The sequence below is a fragment of the Anser anser genome, assembly GCF_964211835.1.
Source record: "Anser anser genome assembly, chromosome: 7".
NCBI lineage: Eukaryota > Metazoa > Chordata > Aves > Anseriformes > Anatidae > Anser > Anser anser.
This window is the reverse complement of record NC_139727.1, coordinates 21,173,410-21,193,725: the sequence shown is the minus strand read 5'-3', so window position 1 is coordinate 21,193,725 and position 20,316 is coordinate 21,173,410. Positions and strand designations below refer to the sequence as shown.

General features: G+C 63.9%; 3 protein-coding genes across 12 annotated transcripts in view; all 3 read right to left on the bottom strand.

The window, feature by feature from the left end:
- Position 1: 1 nt before the first annotated feature.
- On the bottom strand, positions 2–10,096 carry NFKB2 (nuclear factor kappa B subunit 2). 7 transcript variants are annotated; one of them, XM_083844973.1, is made up of 24 exons: positions 10,011–10,096; positions 7,366–7,558; positions 6,684–6,728; positions 6,371–6,449; positions 5,927–5,967; positions 5,742–5,840; positions 5,446–5,597; positions 4,517–4,623; positions 4,235–4,393; positions 3,850–3,954; positions 3,607–3,692; positions 3,345–3,483; positions 3,143–3,262; positions 2,889–3,071; positions 2,637–2,778; positions 2,359–2,473; positions 1,962–2,169; positions 1,706–1,875; positions 1,486–1,588; positions 1,168–1,400; positions 860–929; positions 595–767; positions 405–516; positions 2–323 (listed from the first exon to the last, which is right to left on the bottom strand). In XM_083844973.1, the coding sequence occupies exons 2-24, from the start codon at positions 7,408–7,410 to the stop codon at positions 196–198; spliced, it is 2,814 nt and encodes a 937-aa protein (XP_083701099.1). In that variant the 5' UTR covers positions 7,411–7,558; positions 10,011–10,096; the 3' UTR covers positions 2–195. The 7 variants fall into 7 exon arrangements, with proteins under 7 accessions (XP_083701099.1, XP_083701100.1, XP_083701101.1 ...); XM_083844974.1 differs by having other exon boundaries at positions 5,927–5,964; XM_083844975.1 differs by lacking the exon at positions 6,684–6,728.
- A 335-nt stretch (positions 10,097–10,431) lies between these two features.
- On the bottom strand, positions 10,432–15,103 carry TMEM150A (transmembrane protein 150A). Its single transcript, XM_083844978.1, has 7 exons — positions 14,862–15,103; positions 14,462–14,509; positions 12,472–12,543; positions 12,202–12,269; positions 11,897–12,024; positions 11,384–11,561; positions 10,432–11,079 (listed from the first exon to the last, which is right to left on the bottom strand). Exons 1-7 carry the CDS (start codon positions 14,939–14,941, stop codon positions 10,838–10,840), a joined length of 816 nt encoding a protein of 271 aa, XP_083701104.1. The 5' UTR covers positions 14,942–15,103; the 3' UTR covers positions 10,432–10,837.
- Positions 15,104–18,609: 3,506 nt separating this feature from the next.
- The window catches only part of GBF1 (golgi brefeldin A resistant guanine nucleotide exchange factor 1), a 102,510-nt gene continuing 100,803 nt past the window's right edge, over positions 18,610–20,316 (bottom strand). For all 4 annotated transcript variants that reach the window (XM_083844965.1, XM_083844962.1, XM_083844963.1 and 1 more), the window contains one exon: positions 18,610–20,266. In XM_083844965.1, coding sequence (XP_083701091.1) covers positions 19,980–20,266 — 287 coding nt within the window. In that variant the 3' untranslated portion in view covers positions 18,610–19,979. The remainder of the gene's footprint in view (positions 20,267–20,316) is intronic.

Here is a 20,316-nt window from a genome sequence, read left to right as displayed (position 1 = left end):
CTAATGGAAACCGTGTCCCTTTATTCACCAGGAGAGGGAGGGACCGTTAAATAAGAGCAGAGAGGGGCCGGGGCAGGCTGCATCCCGCCCCCGAGCGTCCAGGCAGCCGGGGCTGCGGCGTGGGCTCCCAGTCCAGAAGGCACTTGTGTGGGATGGGATGGGCAGGGCGGGGGGCAGCACGGCCCCCCCGGCCCCTCAGTGCACCTGCTGCTGCTGGCTGTGGGGCAGCTCGCCTGCTGGCACCGGCCCTGGCTTCAGGGCCAGGGCAGGCACCTGCTCCTCCTCCACCGACTCGCTCCCGTAGGCGCTGTCCTCCTTGATCTCTGCAAGGCAAGCCCGGGGCGGTCAGGGGGGAGAGGCCGGGGGGCAGCAGGGCCCTCACCCCGTTCCTGCACTCCCCATACCTGTGCTCTGCAGCTTCTCCTGCGCCTCGGTTTTGCGCAGCATCCTGACGGCCTTGCGCAGCCCCATGGAGTCCAGCGCCTCCAGCAGCCCTCCCAGGCTGCCCCCGGCCAGCTGCGGGGAGAGAACAGTGAGCAGGGAGGGACACGGTGGGGACAGGAGGAGGACAGGGCGCCCCGGCCACGCGCTGACCTCGTAGCTGCGCAGCAGGCTGACACTGGGCGAGGGGGTGTCCTTGTAGGTCTCCACCAGGCTGCAGAGCCCCAGCCGCTTGGCCAGCTCCATCCAGTCAGACCCGCTGCTGTCCTGGTTCAGCAGCTGCTCCAAGCCCTGCAGCGCGTCGTTGTCCAGGGACAGGACGTTCCCTGTGGGGGACACGCGGCTCTGTCACGCGCTGCCCGTCCCCGCGGCCGGGAGGGCCTTGGTCCTGCCCTGCCCGGGCAGAGGGGCTGCTCACCTGCACGGGGGGCAGCGGTCAGCTCCGCCTTGGGGCCTGGCTGGGAGGCTTGCAGCAGGATGTCCCGCACCTGCGGGACAGACACACGGACATGAGCATCACCCCAAGCACTGACCAACACATCCCAGCTCCCTGGGATGTGGAGGGGCACAAGGCCGGGCCTGGCTGGTGCCGGCACCGTGGCTGTGCTCCTGGCACAGCTCTGCCCCAGGGCATCCTCTCCAGAGAGGCTCCCAGTGCTACGGCCCCCACCCCACGCTGTGTACCCCATGGAAACGCTCCCATCCCACCCTGTGCCCCCCGCACACCTTCTGGCTGCGGGTCAGGTCCAACGGCGTGTGGCAGCGGCGCGGTCGGGGCCCTGTCTCCTCCTGCTCCTCCTCAGGGTCGGGATGGGGGCTGGGGCCACGCGGCGTGGCTGGGGACGGCTCCCCCAGCTCCATGCTCACCTCCTGCTCCTCGGGGTCGGCGTCCGTGTCGCTGCTCGCCTCCGATGAGGAGGGGCTGATCGGCTCGTCGTTCTCGTTCAGCACATCTGCCCCTGTGGGCGAGGGGTGGCTGAGACCCCGCGGGGAAGGGCCTGCTCCCACTGCCCATGGGAAGGAGGGGAGGGGGCGGCAGGGTACCTGCTTTGAGGAGCAGCTTGGTGAGCGTGGGGGAGCCCAGGCCGGCGGCCAGGTGCAGGGGGGTGTTCCCAGCGAAGGTCTGGCTGTTGACATCTGCTCCCAGCTATGGAGAAAGGCGCGAGGCCATGAGGACGGGCCCCTGGTGCCGCCCCTCCTGCGGGGCCCTGCCTCCCTCTCCCTGCGCCCACCCCGGCCCCGCAGCGAGGAGCCAGCCCCCTACCTTCTTCACCAAGTGGGTGGCCATGTTGAGGTTCTCCATCTCCACGGCCAGGTGCAGCGGGGTCCTCCCGCCCTGCATCTCCGTGGCGTTCACGTCCGCCCCCTTCCTGACCAGCAGGTCCAGGCAGGCCGGGCTCTTCGCCTTCACGGCCAGGTGCACGGGCAGGAGGCCTGGGGCAGGGGGAGAGGCTCAGCACCCCCCCAGCCACGCCGGGCCCCTTCCCCACCCGGGCCCTTTGTCTCCCAGCCCCGCTCACCGTAGAAGTTGGGCAGGCGCAGCAGGTACGGGGCAGCCGCACCCAGGTGGGTCAGCAGCGTCCTCACCATCTCTTCGTCGCCCGTGTGGAGCGCCAGGTGCAGCAGGGAATTGCCGTAGCGGTCCAGCAAGGTGGGGTCTGCGCGGGCTTGCAGCAGGAGCTGCACCACCTGGGGCTGCTTGGTGATGACCGCCAAGTGCAGCGGCGTCTGCGGGACAGAGGCACCCGTCACCAGCGCTGGTCCCATCCCGGCACGGCCCCCAGCACTCCTCACACACAGCCTGAGCAGGGGGCAGCAGCAGCCCCCAGCACCTGGGTGCAGGTGCAAGCCCCAGATAGGGGAGACCCTCCCCTCAGCCCTTCCCCATGAAAAACAGCCGTCCTGGGAGCCCCGTACCTGCTGCAGGTTGTTGGTGATGTTGATGATCTGAGGGCTGGGGATGCTAACGACCACGTCGATCAGCTGCTTGATCACAGCCGTCTGCTCGTGGATAATAGCAAGGTGCAAAGGCCTGCGGGGAGAGAGGACAGCCTTTGTCCCAGCTCCCTGTCCCCAGGGCCTCCCCACCAGCTGCTGCTCCCTGGCCCTATAATGCCACCCCCTGAGGCTGGTCTCTGAGTGCCAGCAAAGTTTGTGCTGTCCCACCCCGTGCGCCCCTCGCCCCGCACACTCACGTGTCCCCGTTCTCGTCCTGCGAGGCGGCCAGGTGCCTCTGGACAGCCAGCAGCATGCGGGGGTCTGCAGTGACCGAGTAGTCGAGCAGGGCGTGAGCGTTGCGGCGCGCCAGGGCCAGCATCCACAGGTGACAGATCTGGGCTGCAGGATGAAGCGGGACATCAGCACCAAAACCAGCGCCCCCGCCAGCTGCCTCTCCAGGCACGTCCTCCACCCCAAGGCAGGTCTCCAGGCCCCCTCTCTCCTCCTACCGTGCTTCTGCAGCTCCTTGCAGTATACGCTGTCCGTAGGCACCTGCCTGTCGCCCTCATCCCCGTCCACGCTGGGGGCCTTCATCTGCACGCCGCCCTGGTACCCCCCCACGGGGTGCGGGCCGGTCGAGTAGATGCTGTTGTACGCCAGCCCAGGCGAGTAGGGGAAGCTGAGGTTCCCACCTGCGGGGCAAGGGGGCGGGTTAGGGTTAGGGTTAGGCTGGCAGAGCACGGAGCAGGGATTCCTGACTCACCTCCTCCCGATCCGAAGCCCCCGGCACCGCCGCCGGCTCCCCCCATGTGCGAGCCCCCACCGAAGTGCTGGGGAAACTGGGGCAGGACTTTCTTGCGCTTCCTCTCCACCTCCTCCTTATCTGCAGGGAGAGACCGGGGAGGTTCAGGGGTGGGGGAGAACGCCCAGCCCGGTGCTGAGAGCACCCATCCCTCGGCGCTCACCTTCCACCACGGGGTAGTAGGTGAACTGCTTCGAGTCGCTCACGTCCCCCCCTCGCTTCCGCTTCAGCTGCAGGAAGACGGTGACGGGACGGTCGATCTTGGGCTTGTGGTAGGGGGGCGTGCGGAAGACGATGGCGTACTGCGGGCAGCAAAGATGGGTGTTGGCACCACTCCTGCCTGGAGTCAGTGATGAGGCCACTTCACCTCACGGGGCACCCACCCACCCGGGGGCACGACAGGAGCCCCCCCCATCTCCCCGTACCTGCTTGTGCACGTCCGTGGGGGAGAAGTCCCCGAAGGCCTGCCAGCCGTTCTCATCATCCTCGTAGAAGCGCACCTCAATGTCATCTGGGGGGGGAAAGGGGGGGTTGGCACCGCCTGTCTCACTGCCTGGCCGGGCTCCAGGTACACGGCCATGGAACCTGGCCACCTCGGGGCCCTGGGGCTTGGACCAGTTCCGCCTCAGCCCCTGCAGAGGGTCGCAGCCGGAGGGAACGCCTTTTACCTTTCTGGACCTTGTCGCACAGCAAGTAGACCTCATCCCCGCCCCGCACCGAGCCTGCCGTCTTATCCATCCGCGAGATCTTCAGGTTGGAAGCTCCAGGGGACTCTGCAGAGCAAAGAGGCGTTGGCAGCCCCCGTGGTGGCAGAGCAGCCACGACCTCCTCACCCGTCCTGCCCTGTCCCCTGCCCGCTGCACGGGGGAGCCCAGGGGCCAGGCTGGCCAAAACGGAGCCGTTCACCCCTTATCACTCTGCCAGGATGAGCAGCACCAAACCACCCAGGGACAGACGGCAGAGCTGCATCCATCAGCCCAACACGGCACCCAAACAGCCCACCCCTTCCGCGCCCAGCCTGCCCCTGCCAGCAGGAGCTGGCCCTGCACTCACTGCTGTCGTGGATGGGGTCCGAGATGACGGGCTGCAGGGCCAGCGTGAAGTTCCCGCTGCTGTCACGAAGGTAGGCGGTGAAGCGCAACCGCACGATGCTGAGGTCCATCACCTTCTTCAGCTCCTTCGCCTCCAGCTCGATCTCTCGCAGCTCGGCTTCTGCCGGGCCGCAGGGAGATGCTGTCAGACACACCGGCCCCGTGCCCAGCCCAGCCCTGCAGCTGCCACCCCACAGCAGGTCCCAGCTCCCCGCAGCCCCACGCAGCCCCAGGCTGCCCCCACCTGTCAGCAGGCTATTCGTGTTGCGAATCTTCTGCTGCTTCAGCTTTTCCTTCATGATCTCCATCATGTTCTTCTTGGTGACGTGCAGCACACCCAGGTTGCTGAACCTGGCGGAGAAGAGCCCGCTGTCATTGCAGAGCCAGCCCCGGGGCACACGGGCCACCGAGGGCCAGCAGAGCCAAGCACAAGGCAGCAGGGCAGCAGCAGGTCAACGTGTGCCGGGCAAAGAGGAGCCGTCACAGCGGGGAGGAGAGGAGCCCAGAATGGAGGGCTCTGCAGGCGACCAGCCCAAAGCGGGGAACCGGGAGGGCTGGAGGGCAGAGGGATGCAAATGGGACAAGGCTGAGCCAGCAGCAGGGGTTGGATTTACGGGACCTACAAGGGACTTCGTGTGCAGCAACAGAGCGCACACAGCTCCTGCCCCTCCTGTCCCACTCCAGCAGAAGATCTGAGGAAAACACCCTTTCTTCCCCAGATTGGGCTGCTCAGGCTACAGCAGTGTTGAGGCACACGGCAGCAGAGCCAGGCAGGAGCCTGCCTGCTTCAGCCTCGGCCACCGGCTGGGCAGGAGCCCCCCGACAGGTCTATGGAGCAAGACGCAGAGCCCGGCTGCCTGACAAAGTTATCTGCAGAGCTGGAGGAGAGCCTGCCCTGGCTGCAGCAGGAGCTGCAACCCCGAGGACAGAAGCCCAAAACAGGCATGCAAGCAGCTGCATGTGCTGGACCCAGAGCTGGCCAAACACTCGGGGACAGAGCTGTGCTGATGACCTTGTCCAAACGCGCTCCTGGCCCCGTTGAGCAAAACCAGCTCCTGGGGGCATCAGCCCCCCTCTTCTCCCCAGCCCCCAAATGTGCAAAGCTGCAGGGCCTCCAGGCACCCTGTGTGGGCAGGAGGCTGCCCCAGCCCGCCAGGTCCCCTTCGCACGTACTGCGCGGTCATGTCCTTGGGTCCCACGATGGCCACGCAGTTGCCGGCCTCGTTGCACTGCTTGCCCACCAGGCTGTGGGCGTGGACGCGGGGAGGGTCGCTGTGTGTCACCAGGTCCACCTCGATCCGGGCCATCCCTATGTAGTTGCAGATCTGCGGGGAGACGGGAGATGAAGCAAGGTACAATAGTCAGTGCCAGGGCTTCGCAATATCCATTAATGTCCTCCCTTCCAGGCTCCCCTCCCAGTCCCTACACGCATCCCCAAAGCCCGTTCCCCCCCCCAGCACCATGCTCACCTTGACGGTGGGGTACGTCTTGCGCCCCTTCTCGCTGGATGCTCCCGGCAGCCCCCCGTGTGAAGGGCCCTCGCAGCCATACCGAAATCGGAAACCCCGCTGTGGAAGCATGGAGGGGGTCAGACCGACGGCACCGGAGCGTGCCCCCGGCGCTCTGCCTGCCCCTGCCCGGGTGAGGTCCTTACCTGCTTCGGCTGCTCGATGATGATCAGGTAGGGGCCTTCTACTGGAGGGCAGAGAGGAGAGGCACCGGTGAGAAGCACAGGGCAACCAGTGTGTGCTCCCAGTGCTGATGCTGGAGGTATGGGGACGGTGCTGACAGCGAGGTGACCCCTGTCTGTCCCATGGGGGTCCTCAGGGCCCCAACCCCTGGCTGGGAGCAGCCGTCAGGATGCTCTGGCACTCGGGGACCCCCAGCACAGCCCCAGCTCAGCTCCCTGGCGGATGGGGCAGCACGGCCGGGCTGACCAGCCCCATCCCGGTGGCACGGGGCAGGGATTCCCACCCAGCCCACGTCGGGGACATGGGGTGCACGGCCCGCGGCGCTGCTGGGAACCACCCGGCGTGAGTCAGCCCGCCGGGAAACCCCGCTGCCGCGGCCGGGGACCCCGGGGGGACACGTCCCTTACCCGTCTGCATCAGGGGCTCCTTCTGCTCCATCATGTGGGTGCCGAAACTGAAGTCGTCGTAGTCGATCCCATCCAGGCACTGGGCGAGGGGAGGGAAGGGGAGCGTGAGACGACGGGGCTGCAGCCCCCGGGCGGGCACAGACCCCGATACCCTCCCCACCGAGCAGGGCGTGTGGGTGCCCAAACCCCTGTCCCCAGCGCCCCCCGTGTCCCGCTCTGACCCCAGGGCAGACAGACAGACAGAGGGACGGACAGACAGAGGGACAGCACCCCGCGGCCCTCCCCCCCCCCCCCCCCGGCAGCGCTCACTCACGGGCTGGAAGTGCTCGTCCATGTCGGCGCGGGGCCGGGCGCCGGCCTGCGGGCAGAGCGGGCGCTGAGCGGGGCCGGGCGGCAGGAAGGCCCCGCCGCTCCGGAAAGTCCCCAGAAACCCCGCCGAGCCGGGAAATGACGGCCCCGCGCGTCACCGCCCCGCCCAGCGGCACCGGCCCGGATCGGCCCGGCCCGGCCCGGAGCGACCCGCGGCTCCCGGACCCCGAGGGGCGGCCGCGGCCGCTCCGCGCCCTCCCGAGGCAGCCGGGGGCTGGGGCCCTGCCCCGCGGCCGGGCTGGAAATCCCGGCGGGGCGGCCGTGAGCCGGCCCCGTCCCGTAACGCCCCCGGGGGCCCGGGCCCGGCCCCGTCCCGTCCCGCCTCGACGGGGCGCCCCGCGAGTCCCCGGCCCCGAGCGGGAGCTGTTCCCAAAGCGCTGCCCCGAGGGGTCCCCCCCGGCCCGGGGGACAGGGGCAGGCAGGAGGGTGAGCTCTGCCGGCGCCCCGTGCCCCGTCCCCACTCACACGGCAGCCCCCGCGTCGCTCCCGTCGAGGCTGCGGGGCGTTCGCCGGCCTCGTCCCCATCCCCACCTTCCCGCCGGGGAGCTGGAGCGGCCGCCCCGCAGCCCCCCGAGGGAGCGTCTCCCCGTAAAGCAGCGCCCGCAGCCCTCAAGCCTCCCACTCACCGCGGAGGAAGAGGCAGGCCTCAGCAGCCCGTCCAGCCCCAGCATCGCCGCGGGGACTGCCAGCAGCCGCAGACACGGGTCCCGCCGGGGTCAGGGTCTGCCCGGCAGCGGGAAAGCACCGGAGGCTTCTAGCAAAGGGGCAGGATCAGAGCGGAGCAGGGCACGCTCTCGTTCTCCGCATTCCTTTTCCTCACTAAGCAGTGGAAAATTAAAAAAAAAAAAAAAAAAACACGTATCTGACTCCCCTGTGCCCTCGTACCATGAATTTCTGAAGCAGTGGTTGCCGCAGGTCCCGCTCAGGGGATTTTGGGTGTGTGGGAGAAGAGGGGAAGGAAGGGGATTGTTCAGCTCGTGAGTGACTCATATTCTTCAGAAGCCGAAAAGAGCTTTTTCAAGGAGATTTTCCAGCCGCTCAAGCCCTCCAAAGGGGCTGCCCTGAGGCTCTGGGCCTGAGATTTTCCCCAGGGCTGCAGGAGCACAGCTGAGCTCCAGCAGCTCCTGCCCACGGGATGCGGCCGAGGCAGCGGCTCAGCCCGGGGTGCGGGGACCAAGGGGGGCCAAGACCTCAGTGCAAAGCGAGGGGGGACCTTCCTCGGGCCGTTCCCAAGGCCTGGGAGCACAGACGTGACCCGGTGCATGCCAGCGGGAAGCATCACGTGCTGCCTGCTGCCTGGATCCCACGCGGGCACCCTCAGCCCACTGCCAAATCTGTTGCTGCAGATGTCACAAAGAAGTGAAAGAGGGGACAAATGTCCTTCACCGGTGAGCCAGGAGGACCCCCTCTAACCCTAACCACTGAGCCCGTTTGGGGGAGCCCCAAGGCAAACCCTCGAGAAGAACACACCGTGCCCCCTGCGCACAGCAGCTCCCCTTTCTCCTGCGCCCTCAGCCCCATCCCTCGAGGGGTTTTTGCAGCTCGCTCATCTCTGCCCTGCACACTTCCACTTGTTGCAGCAAACGGCATGACTCAGGAACGTCACGGGGCCATGCCTGCCCTGTCCCCAGCCTGCGTGGCTGGGTCTCGCTCGGCAGCTGTCTGTCCCTGTGCCTGCATGCTGGCGTGTCGGAGGAAGCACACCTTGCTCGCTGAGCAGAGCTGGAGGGTCACCGCCAGCTTCCTTGTTCCTGGAAGAGCCCACGGCAACGCAGCGCTGCTCTGAGATAAGCGCTGCCTCCCGTGCCTGGCAGGGCGCCTTCAGGCCCCCAGGACCAGCAGGGAGAGGCTGCTTTACACCTGGAGGCACAGCACACTGCGTTTCTGTCCCCCAAGATACTCCCACAAGATAACCCACCTCCCCGTCCTGCCCCCCCGGTGCACCTCTGGACACCAGGATCGCATCCACCCTCACCCACACGCTGCAGGCTCCCCTTGCTGGGCTGATTCCCCCATGTCTTCACGTTCCTATGACTCAGGACGGATTTTGCAGGCATCGCTGCCCCAAGCAGCACCGGCCCCTTGCCGGACGGATGGTGCAGCCCGCTGCCGAGCCGGCTCCCGGTGCCAGGCTGCCTCCACAAAGGGCCAGCCGCTGGCAAGCGCAGCGGGTTACAGCCCTGCTTCATGCCTGCAGCTCCCCGAACGTGATCCAGCAATGCTGGTGCTGTTTTCTTTTCTCCCATGACAGCCAGCTGACTTGCAGAGCTGGTGCCCTGCAGGCACCAGGGAAACGTCCGTCCATCCGGCTGCACCAGGACTGTTTAGCAGCCACGGGAAAGGGCCCTCCAGAAACATGGGAGGCAGCAGGAGCGTGGCACAACTCTGACCTACCCCTGTGTACAAACAGCCCCAGCCACCCACCCGGCTGCTCCTCTTTAAAGCTATTCCCTGCGCATTTTGTTTCTCCAGGAGCCTGCTAATGCCTGCAAATTACGGCCTTAAATTCCCAAGCCTGGTTTCTGCTCAATTCCTGGGCCCTGCTCCATCGCAGCTACTTGTTAGCAACTGTGTGGCTGACAAGGCTGCAAGGTCTTTCCTGCAGGGACCTGGTTCAGAGACCTGTCCTGGAAATCCATCCCCTGACCCATAGAAGTAGCGGGGACAAATCCCCTCTCCCAGCCTTCCAGCAGCCTGCCCTGGCACACCAAACCACTCGTATCTCTGTGCACGAAATGCCTTTCCTCCCATCACGGCTATCAAGTTCGTTCTGGCAAACCCCAGCCACCCACTGATCTTCTGTGTTTCTCCTCTAGGGGCCCATAAATCAGCTGCTTTGTTGTGTTATGAACCATCTGCTCCACTCGTGTGCCTGCACATCCTCCAAAACCCCCTCTGGGTGCCGGCGGGGCCTGTGCTGCCCCTGTCCCTGTGCTCCCACGCTGCCCATGGCACCGCTGGTGCTCCGGCTGTGGGGCAGAGGCATGGGGCAGCCCCACGCACCAGCACCCTCCTGGCACTGCAGGCAGGGATTGGGGCCACAGGGGCACGGAAAGAGGAAAACCAGCCCTGGCTGTCCCCTCCCCAGCCTGCAGCTCCCCAGCATCTCGCTCACCCTCCCCGGCACCTCCAACCTCTCCCTCCTCCCCCTAACCCTAACCCACCCCTAACCCTAACCCACCCCTAACCCTAACCCTGCCCGCTCCCCGGGGGGCCTCCCGGCCCGCCTCCCCCTTCCCTACCCCTACCCCCGACGCCCCCCGCCGCTCACCTCCGGCCCCAGCCCCGCTCGGCGCCGCGCTCCCGCCGCTGCCCCGGGAAAGTCCCGGCCCGGCCCCGCCTCCCGGGGCTTCCCGGCCGCCGCCCCGCCCCGCCCGGCCCCGCACACCGGGGGCACCGGGGGGCGGCGGGGCCGGGCCGGGCCGCGGGGAGGGGGCGGCCGGGGGCGGCCCCGCAGCGGCCCGTCTGTGGCTGTGAAGTCCCCGCGCCCTGCTCGTGGCGTGGCTGCTGGTTTCGTGGGTTTTTTTTAACATATATTATATATAAAAGTCAGAACGCTCCTCTTCCAACTACACGCACCGGGGGAGGCGTCGGCCAGGTTCGTACAGGTGGGCAACTCGGGGGGCGCAACCTGGCCCACGCGCACAGCAGCAGCAATGCCCCTCACGAGGGACAAGGGAAAAACTATATAGATGTGTATATACATCGATCTGTATATATACGTAGCTCTATGTACACACGCACACACTCATTCATCGCCCTCCCCGCTCCCACCAGCCTCCAGGACAGGCTCACACCAGTGGGGTGCTCCCCCCGCATGATTGTCTCCGACAGCCAAGGACACAGAGGGGACAACCCTGACCCCCGTCCCCTAGCAGCCCTTGGGGGGCAGCTCCTGCTCCCCGGGGGCTGCAGGGCCTCAGCTGCTGGAGGAGCCCGGCTGCAGCTCCTGGTCGGGGGGCACGTACCAAGCACCACGTGTGCACGCACACACACGTGCACCCCGAGGCACGCGGGGTCTGGGAGACATTCGAGGTGGGGAGCCGCTGGCAGAGCCCCACTTGCTGGTCCCCACCGTCAGCCTGCCTCCCATCGGGGTCACACCATGGCCAGCCCCTCCGTGCCGTGGATGCAGGCCGTGCCGGGCAGGCTGCTCTCGCCTTTGTAACTTTTGGGGGCCCGGCTGGCTTTCAGCAGCACCAGGAAGGTGTCCGTGGAGATGGCCCCGAACTCGAAGGTGAAGGTGCCGTAGAAGACCAGGACGTCGATGATGAACATCCACTCACACAGCGCGGCCACGTGCTGCAGCACGAAGCTCTCCTGGATGAAGAACACACCGCCTGAGGACATCCCGGTCAAGGAAAGCACGGCCAGCCCCCAGCCACCCCAAGGAGGACCATAGGTTATGTGTCATAGGCTATAGGTAAATCAGACAGGTTTTGCATTGCCGAGGGCTCAAAATACCCATTAAACAAAATAAGGTGGCCCTTCTGCTCTGCCAGGTGTGGGCTGAGGCCATGAAGGGCCATCATGCTCCCGCAGCCCACCCCAACACCCCAAGGGTGATGGCAGCCAGGCCGGGGCCGCCGTCACCTGCCCACCCCAGCGACCTCCCCACAGACGGCAGGGCCAGGAAAAGGATACTGAAGACGAGGGTGATGAAGGCCACGGCGGTGAGGATGCTACGCAGGTGGCCGGTCCAGTAATGCCCGCGGGTTTTGGCCATGCGGTAGGTGAGGACGGACTGCAGGAAGACGAACAGCATGCTGGTGGGGAAGGCCACCCCCGCTCCGATGTAGTGCAGCACCTTGGCGTGATCCACCTGCGGGCACAGGCCGTCAGCTCGCGGCTCCGAGGGGCCACGAAGGGGACAGCCAGCGCCGCCCCGGCCCTGCCCTGCACTGCGGAAAGCAGCAGGCAGGTGCTGAAATGTTTGCTTTCCGAGATAAGTGCTAAACCCAAACCGGCTGCGTAATCCGGGCCCGAAATGATGAGCGTGCAAATAAAACGTGCTGGGGAAGTGCGGTGCCTGGGGGGTGGAGGTGTGCACGAAACAACAGAACACCCCCAAATCCTGCCACCACCCGCACTCCTCCAACCTTCACATCAGCCCCACATTGCCCCGCACCAGCCCCAGCCCCCAGGGAGAAGCCTTACCTGGAAGTTGCCGACCATGGTGAGGCCGGCGGCGCAGAGCCAGCCGGTGGCCAGCCCCAGGGTGTTGAGGAGTGACGGCCCGACGCGCTCCAGGACGTGGGCGTACCTCAGCAGCCCCACCAGGATGACTGCGGGACGGAGACACAGCGCCCATCACACACGGCTGGCTGGAGACCCCCCAATCCCGGGCCCATCCCGGGCCCACCATTCTGCTGGCTAGCACCCCAGGGCCGGCTCTACGCAGCGCCCCGCTCCCAGCCCGGCACTAGGCCGAGCGTCCCGCTCCCTCAGCACCGCGCACTTACCCATGAAGGAGCCCAGGCTGCAGATGAGGCTGAAGAAGCAGCTCTCGGGAGGCAGGGTGCCACACTTGCTGTGGGGACAAGGCACGGCACGGGCAGCCCTCAGCAGGGGGCACCAGGGTGCAGGACCCTCCCCAGGGCCCGCTCCTGGGCGCCCCGAGCACCCGCTGCTCGTCCCCATCTCTCCCAGGGGCTTCCCTCTGCCGCTCCGTGCCCCCAGGGAGGAGAGGGGCTGGGTTCGGCCCGGCCCCCGCCCACCCACCAGCTCCTCACCTCACAAGGGGGATGTGATCCAGCGTGCAGCAGGAGCCGGGGCCATCCACGCCGCACGACTGGTTGTAATTCCTGCGGGGAGCAAAGGGACGGGCTGGGGGGGCCTGCAGCCAGGGAGCACCACCCCCGGGGGGCATCACGCCCTGGATGCCCACTGGGAGCCCCGGGGCAGGAGCAGGAACACGCAGCTCCCAGCCCTGGCACACACAGCCCCGGGCTGGCAGCGCGGGTGGAGCCGGGCGTGCAGCCACCGGCAGCTCCGGGCTTGCAGGGAACGTGGCGCCCGGGCGGGAAACGGATCCCAGGGGCACGGGCACCCCGCAGTGCCCACCCCGGCTGGCCCCGGGGCCTCTTCAGCAGCTTTTTGACCGAGCTGCCCCCTCAGGGGTACATGCCTCTTGTCCCCTCCATGCCACTACCAGGCTGTGGGCAAAGCCCTAGAGCAGGCTGCTGGCATGGGGAGGGATGGCTCCTCTTTTGGGGGATAGGGGGGCCTGGCCACACAGCGACACCCCCTGTATTGGAAAGGGGGCTCCGCTGCCCATGGCCATCCCAGGGGAGGCAGGGCTGCCCTGAGCACAAGCGGGAAGGAAGGGAGGAAATCCCCTCTCCCGCGGTCTGGCTGCAGCTTCTCCCAGCGCAGCTGCTGGCCGGCGTCCCCCAGCCCTCCCAAGTGGCCTGGGGCACCTGGGTGGCCCTGGCAGCAGAGTGACTGCCTCTGGGGCACCACCACACAGCATCAGCCTGCGGGACCATCACGAGGGAGTGGTACTGTTGTCCCCAACACCTGATGGTGGGGCACAGCAGGGGCAAGGCCGAGGACATGGTGGGAGGAAGGTGACAGGACGGTCAGAGCCGTGACACCCAGGGAAGCTGCCTGGGCTCTCCCAGGAGCTGGCACCTGATCACAGAAGGGTTTTTGGGTGTCCTGCAAGAGCCCATCACCTGTTACTGCAGCATCGCCCGGGCACTCCTAGCTGGCACAGCCCAGGGGGCCTCCACCCTGCAGCCACAGAGCCAAAGGTGCCCGTCGGAGCCGAGCTGCCGGCCGCCTCCAGCTGAAGCGGCTCAGCAATCGCACAGTTAAGCAGGACTTTTCGGAAAGGGCTGGGCTGGTCTCTGCTGTTTTTTCAGTCTCCTCGTTTACTGGTGGCTTTGTTTTCCAACCGCGAAACCCGAGCAAGGCGTGGAGCCCCACGGCCTCCTCAAGGGCTGCTCTTGTGGTGTTGTTTGGTTTGGGATTTTTCTATTTTTTTTAAAGCAATCAGCCCAAAGTTTGGAAGCATTATTCATCATTAACGTCTGTTTATGCCACAGAGACAACGCCGACAAACACATTCTTCCCAGGACAGAATAATCCATCAGACAGGAAATGGCAGCGGGTTGTTTTTTTTTTTTTACCCTCCTTCAAACACTCCAGCAAGAATTGAGCTAACATGGATTTTCTGGGCAGATTTTTTAGGAGACGCAACAAGCCAAGAGTCATGCAGAAGAAATTCCTGAGAGCGTGGACAGCTCTTCCCTCCCAGCCTGGGGCACAGATGGGTGCCGCAGCACAGCCCCGCTGGCACTGCCAGGGCCCAGGGTCCAAGTCTCCAGCTAGTGAGTCCCGGCCTTCTCCATGGAGACACACGGCCCTCTGTAATTCCCTGACCACTTATTTTCAGGCTTTTTCCGTGCTTAGCGTTTACTCAATGGCCTCCTTCTCCCCGGGTGCCGTGCGCAGGGCCGGACTGCTCACCGGAGCGGCCGTGACCGCACACAAGTGTGCCGGGGCGGGGGGGAGGGCTGGATGTAGCTCTGCTCAGCTCCACCATCCCCAAGGCTCTGCAAACACGGGGCCCAATCCTGCTGGCAGCTAGCCCCTACACGGCTTTGCTCCCCCAAAACCACCCGCGGGTCAGAGCAGGTGAGGAACGGAGCAGGACCTGCCGTCAGCAGGGTGTTTAACCAGGGGGCCCCACCACCCTGCCCACCCCCAGGACCTTACCAGTTGTGGACGGGGCAGATGTGGTTGTTGGAGAGCGCCATGGCGTACCTGGGGGAGATGACAGCGGGGGTTACGCGGTGCCCTGCGGGATGGGGGGCACATCCCGGGCTGCCCACATCGCATCACCTCTGCAGAGGAGCTCACCGGGAGCCGAAAGTAAGGCGCAGGGCCGGCTGTCCCCGCTGGGACGTGTCCCCCACCTGCACCCACCTCCCACACCAGCAGCCCACCGGCAGGGCCTGCCCTGCCTCCCCCCAGCACCGGGAGCTGGGGGCTCTGGGGGCCGCTCCGCGTGCTGCCCGGGCTGCCCTCGGGCACAGCGATGCTCCGAGCCCCCGGCACCCAGCCGGCCGGCCGGGCAGGGGGTCCCGGGCGCGGAGCCCCCCCCGGCGCTACTCACACGATCCACATGCCGGTGATGGTGAAGGCGGGCAGCGTGACGGGCAGGATCCCCCAGGCGGGCATGGCGGGGCCGGGCATGCCCCGCCGGGCTAGCGGCGGGCGGCGGGGCCGCCGGGGGAGCCTCCCCGCTGCCTCCTGCTGCCGGGCCGCCGCCGGGCCGCGCTCCCCATGGGCAGCGCCCGCCGCGGGGCCGGGGCCGGGGCCGGGGCCGGGGCCGGGGCCGGGTCGGGACCGGGACGGGACGGGACGGGAGGGACGGGACGGGACGGGACGGCTCCGCCCCGGGGCAGGCGCGGGGTCCCGCTCGGCGCAGGGCCCGCCCCGCCCGGCGGGGAGCGCGGCTGGCCCGGCACGGCCCGGCCCCGGGCGCCACGTGGCGGCGGCCCTGCGGGGCACCGGGACGGGCAGCGGCTGGGGGCCCCCGGCCGGACACCCCGCGTGCCTCAAGCTGCGCCCCGGGTAGCAGGAGCCCAGCCCCGGGTAGCAGGAGCCCAGCCCCGGGTAGCTGGAGCCCAGCCCCGGCCGCCCGGTGCGGCGGGCACGGCCCGCGAGGAGCACCCCACTCCCTTCCCTCCCTGCTGCGGCGCGTGAGGGATCGGGGTTAGGGCGGCTCGGACGGGTCCCGAGGCCGTGGTGCAGTTCGTGCCACAGCACGGACGGATCTTGCCCCATTGCCAGCGGGCTGCGTAATGGGCACCTGCCCGCGCACACGGTCCTGACGCCGTCAGGGCGACCTCTCCTTCGCCAGGCACTGCCCAGCCGGGCATCCAGTCCAGCTGCCGCCCACCAGCCCCGCTGCCCCGGGAGCTTTCTATTTGTCTTAAATGGAAAAGTTAGAAGAGGAAGCGTGACTTCCCCTGGCAGCGGCGAGGGACCATCAACGGCGTTTTCCTGCCCGCAGCCCGGCACTAACACACCCTCCTGCCCTGTGGCAGCCAGGGGCATGTGGCTGCAGGTCCCAACACTCCCAGCACAGCCCAAGGGTGCAGATGGCCCTCGGGCCCTGCGGCTGCCTGCACTCCTCCTGCAGCCGGCAGGGACCATCACGCCTGCCTGGGCCCTGGGAAGAGGAAGGGCAACGCTCACAGGCCATGCCGTTGGCCCCCTGCTGCCCCCAGCTCAGGTTATACAACCCCGGGCACAGTATTGCACGCTGGGACTTGTAGTCCCTGGAGATCTTCCTGAAAAACTGAAGCCAAGCTGGCTCCTCGAAGGCCCAGCGTCTTTCCCTGCTCTGTAGCATGGCATTGCCCCACCTCTCGCTGCAGGACGCTGTGCCCCACAACTTCGTTCCGTGCTCCCCCACCTGCCTTTGCCTTGCCGCCGGCCGGAGGACAGCGGGCACGACCCTCGCTCCCGGCGGCCCCACGGTCGCACGGCGGCGGCAGGAACAATGCTGCCCAGTGTGGCGGGCGCCGGGCCAGTGCTGCAGCTGCTGCCGCCTCCAGCAGCCTTTGTGGGGCTGGGATTGTTCCTGGACAATGGGACGGGCAGTGCAAACCCAAGCAGGCTGCTTTGCATGCGCAGGTGGTGCGGAGCAGAGGGGGATGCGTTTTCAGGATGCTTCAGGCTCTAACACGAGCAGGTTTCCCGATGGAGCTCAACAGGTGGCGTTTCCAGGAAGGAGCTTGGTAGTTAGGGAAAAGCCAGGTCACTTTTGGATGGCGCCTCTCTGAAATCACTGGGTCTGCTGAGTACGCTTTAGCACACGGCCTTTTTTCCTGTTAATACTGAATCTGAGTAAAAGCAGCATTGCTTCAGATTCTGCACTTACAAGTTTCAGCGTCAAATTTACATTTTTCAGCCAGAGCTTATCTTTTAAATAGGGCTTTCTTGTGTTAGAAGGCTTCATACTGAGGACAACACCAGCTCCACAGTAAGCCCTTCTATTGACATATGCTGATTACTGACATTTATTCCTGCTCTCTTTCAGCTGCGGAAGCTGTTCTTGATGTACATTGGAACAGCAAGAGGCAAGCAAACCCAAACTACTGTGATGTCTGTCCAGCATCCTCTGGAACAACAGTGAGTCAGACCCGTAAAAATGAGAAAGGAGTCCAAGTCTAGCAGAAGTGGATGCTGGGACAGGCTTGAACGCTAGGGCTGTGACCACCCCTGCTCACCAAGAGCCGCTGGCAGCACGGCTGTTGTGTAATTCAAGTTACAAGGGAAAGTCAAGAGACTTGATCAATAAAACTGTATTTATCACACAGCAAGTGCTACCTGTCAGCTGATCCTTGATCTCCTCTGAGCTCACACTAAAACAATTTGTTTTTTTTTTTCCATAACACTTGAAGCCTCTTTATTGCAAAATCCAAACAATGCTGAAATAAATTTATCTATTTTTCAGCCCATTCCTATTTGCACTTTAGTGAAAACCGTTTAAAGTGCAATTTTGTCTTTCCATCCTACATTCTTTACATTCCAGTCCCATTTCCTGCAGTTTCCTCTGGTAGTTTTTGCTTTGCACCACGATTGTCTGAGTTAAGATACAGGGATCTAGGTACAAATTGGGTTTGCAAACAGTTTAAAATGCAGCATCCTCAAAACAACTATCTTAAGGCAACAGGAAAAACTGGGCTTTGCCGGTAAATGACAGCAGTCCAAGAAGTCAAAAGACTGTCCAGGGATCAGAGGGCAGCAGTGCTGACATAAAAGCGCTTTAGAGTTGAGCAATGGCTTATGAAGAGTTAATCATCTAAAGGCTTCAGCAAGCGGTTTGGAGACAGCTTAGAAAAACAGAGCTGTAAATAGAAGTCAAGCCTTGAAAATACAGGACAGAGAGGTGGGCTGGACGTAGAAGCACCATGGGCAGGCAGGGCAAGGGCTCAAAAGCATGAAGGGAAGTGTCTAAGAGCAGCAGGGACACCATGGCTTTGGTACTGGAGCGCGAGGAAGAGAAGGTTACAGGAATAAAAGTATTCAAGGAATGGTAGAAACAGGGAAAGATAACCAGGATTTATTAACGGGGCTTTCCTAGCATGCGTATCGCATTTCCATTACGCAATATTTAGACCTTTGACCACGAAATTCAAACAAACTCAGAAGTTTTTAAACTCCTTATTAAGCCCACAGGAATCCTCTGGAATCCTTCCGATAGGGAAGGCATCAGTGCCTCGCACAGCTCTAAAGACGCTGTGTGGATCTTGCCACAACAGAGCAGAAAACATCAGGATGGAAGTACCTGTGGCTGCCCACATCCATGACAAGGAATAGCGCTGGAAGGCTCCAGAATCTCATGCCCTCACCAAGTCAGAGTCATGTCAGTGGAAATAAGGATTTCTTCCTCATCAGAGGGAAAAGGCTTCTTTCCTTGAAGTGAGCCACACTGCCACCGAGGTCTGTGTTCTGGCTGCGTGCCGAGATGCCGCAGGGCATCTGCTCTTCAGCCCTCATTTCTGTCCTCAGTCCTGGCTGTGCATGAGCACGCACCATTACACCGGAGATCTTACAGCTGACACCAGTGTGCTGCCACGAAAGCAAGAGCAGCCTTAGTTGTTACAGCTCTGCCTTGACCTTGGTGGAACCATTCCTGCCCCACTCTGGGCGGCCCCAGCCTCCACCGCAGCCTCCCGGCTGAGCCGCCCAGCGGTCAGAGCAAGTCCCATGGACGGAGCACGCTGCTGGAAGCATTGGTGCATTGAGCCAGGGCAGAAGGGCACAGCACCGTAAAAATTAAACTCTCCACTCTTCCCAGAGCTCTGGGCCACAGAACCGCAACAGGAAAGGAGCGCAACACTGGAACGTTCATTTACAGGATGTATTTATTACACTGTAAAAAGTCCATTGGATTCGTAAGCCATTTACTCCATATGTACACTGGCTGTACTGCCACCCCAACCTTAGGTTCCTCTCAGTACAGCACACGCTGGGTTGGAGTCAGCGCCCACGCCCCTCCCAGTCACCAGTGGGATTTCTGAAGCTGGTATTACTGAGAATTTAGCCAACCAATTTAGAGGAGGAAGAACTGAGATGCAGTGCTTGCCAAGCAGCCAGCTCTGCATTGGGCACGAGGCGACGGAAGAGCAGGACACCCCTGCGGCATGGCAGAAGCACGGGAATGACTACCAGGGACTGTGTGCTGACTTCAGTTGCAGGAACACCCTAGGTGGAGAAGGAGGCGGGCACCTGACAACCAGAAGATGCAGAAGGGTACAATCTTGGCAGGAGCTTCCAAGAGAAAGCTGCTCCTCTACCAGCAGGTGCCACAGATCCCAGCGCCTTCTCCAGCTGAAGAGGAGGGGACAGCCCTGGGGCTGGACACTAAGAGGCCAACGCAGCAAGTGGTAGAAAACACAGCACTGCTGTGCACCCCAAGGGGAGAAGCTCCCCAAACGCTGTTTGAGAGATGGCCACAGTGCTCTGCTCTCAGCTCACAGGGCTCTGCCTTTCCCTCTCATCTGCTTAACTAGGCAGGGCCCTCTGAATTTGCTCCCTCCATCCAGAAAGCCTGATTATGTTTGCAGGACGAGGTGGGGAAGACAGTGCTGTGCCTACCAGGCTGCCCTGCTCCCTACCTGGTTAGGGGATTGCTGTGATCCACGCTGCAGAAGGAAAGCATGTGGCTACAGCAGACAAGAAGCCCTACATCGCAAGCTGGGAACTACGCTGCAAGCAATCATCTAGGCAAAATTCTCAACCTGCTGAGCCCAGGCATGCCCAGAGCCCAAATAAAGCAGTGCGACCAGAAGCGTGGGCAGGAAAGGTAGGGAACAGCTGGGGAACTGTCCAGGGACTGGACTGAACCATCTGAGAGGCGGTCTCATAGCGCTGCCCCTCTCTGGTGTTACATCAAGGATTTTTCCCTCTTCGCCAGATGACGTGGTGGCAGCTTGGTCCCAGGCTGCTGGGTGGGGGTGTTGCCTGGTCCCTGAGATTGTGAAGGCAGGAAGGAACTGGTCAGTGGAACTGGACACCAAGAAGGCTGCAGTCAGGGGTTTTGGGGCAGTTGCCACAAGAAGGGAACAAATGTGATGTGCTCCGGGGACTGCAGCAGCTGCCCTTCTGCTCAGGTTAGCATCATCTTCTAAAACAAACATGCTCGCTACCAGAGAACGTTTGGCCAGCATCCTCTACCCAGAGCTTCCTCAGCGGACAGTTCTTGCACACCCTCAAGCTAATTGACTTCAGAGGTTGTCATGGGGTCAGTGGGCCGTGGAGTAGCTAAGAGAGGAACAGGAGAGGTGGCTTCTATTAGGGCTGGATTGAGAATGATTGGCAGAGTCATAGGTGGCACCCCAACCTGCAGGGGGGAGGCAAGGGGCTGCAGGATGAGTGGTGGCTGTGCTGTTGTAGGAGGTACGTCTGCAACGGGGCTTGCCTTGGCTGGAGCTGATGCTGTGAAAGAAGGAGAGGCAGAGGTGCTGATGGTGGGTGATGCAGGTGCAGTGGCTCTCTCAGACTCTGAAAAAAGGAAGAGACAAAAACATAGCCTTACACAGGGGGCCTTGACA

Bases quoted from the DNA above. Each gene is read 5' to 3' on its own strand.
- TMEM150A (XM_083844978.1), bottom strand. From the start codon at position 14,941: ATGCCCGGCCCCGCCATGCCCGCCTGGGGGATCCTGCCCGTCACGCTG. The intron at 14,510-14,861 runs GTGAGTAGCGCC...CATCTCCCCCAG, and splicing joins ATCACCGGCATGTGGATCGT to GTACGCCATGGCGCTCTCCA. The intron at 12,270-12,471 runs GTGAGGAGCTGG...TTGTCCCCACAG, and splicing joins GATCACATCCCCCTTGTGAG to CAAGTGTGGCACCCTGCCTC.
- NFKB2 (XM_083844971.1), bottom strand. From the start codon at position 7,264: ATGGGGACGAGGCCGGCGAACGCCCCGCAGCCTCGACGGGAGCGACGC. The intron at 5,841-5,926 runs GTAAGGACCTCA...ATGCTTCCACAG, and splicing joins TCATCGAGCAGCCGAAGCAG to CGGGGTTTCCGATTTCGGTA. The intron at 3,072-3,142 runs GTGAGTCAGGAA...CTTGCCCCGCAG, and splicing joins GGGCTTCGGATCGGGAGGAG to GTGGGAACCTCAGCTTCCCC.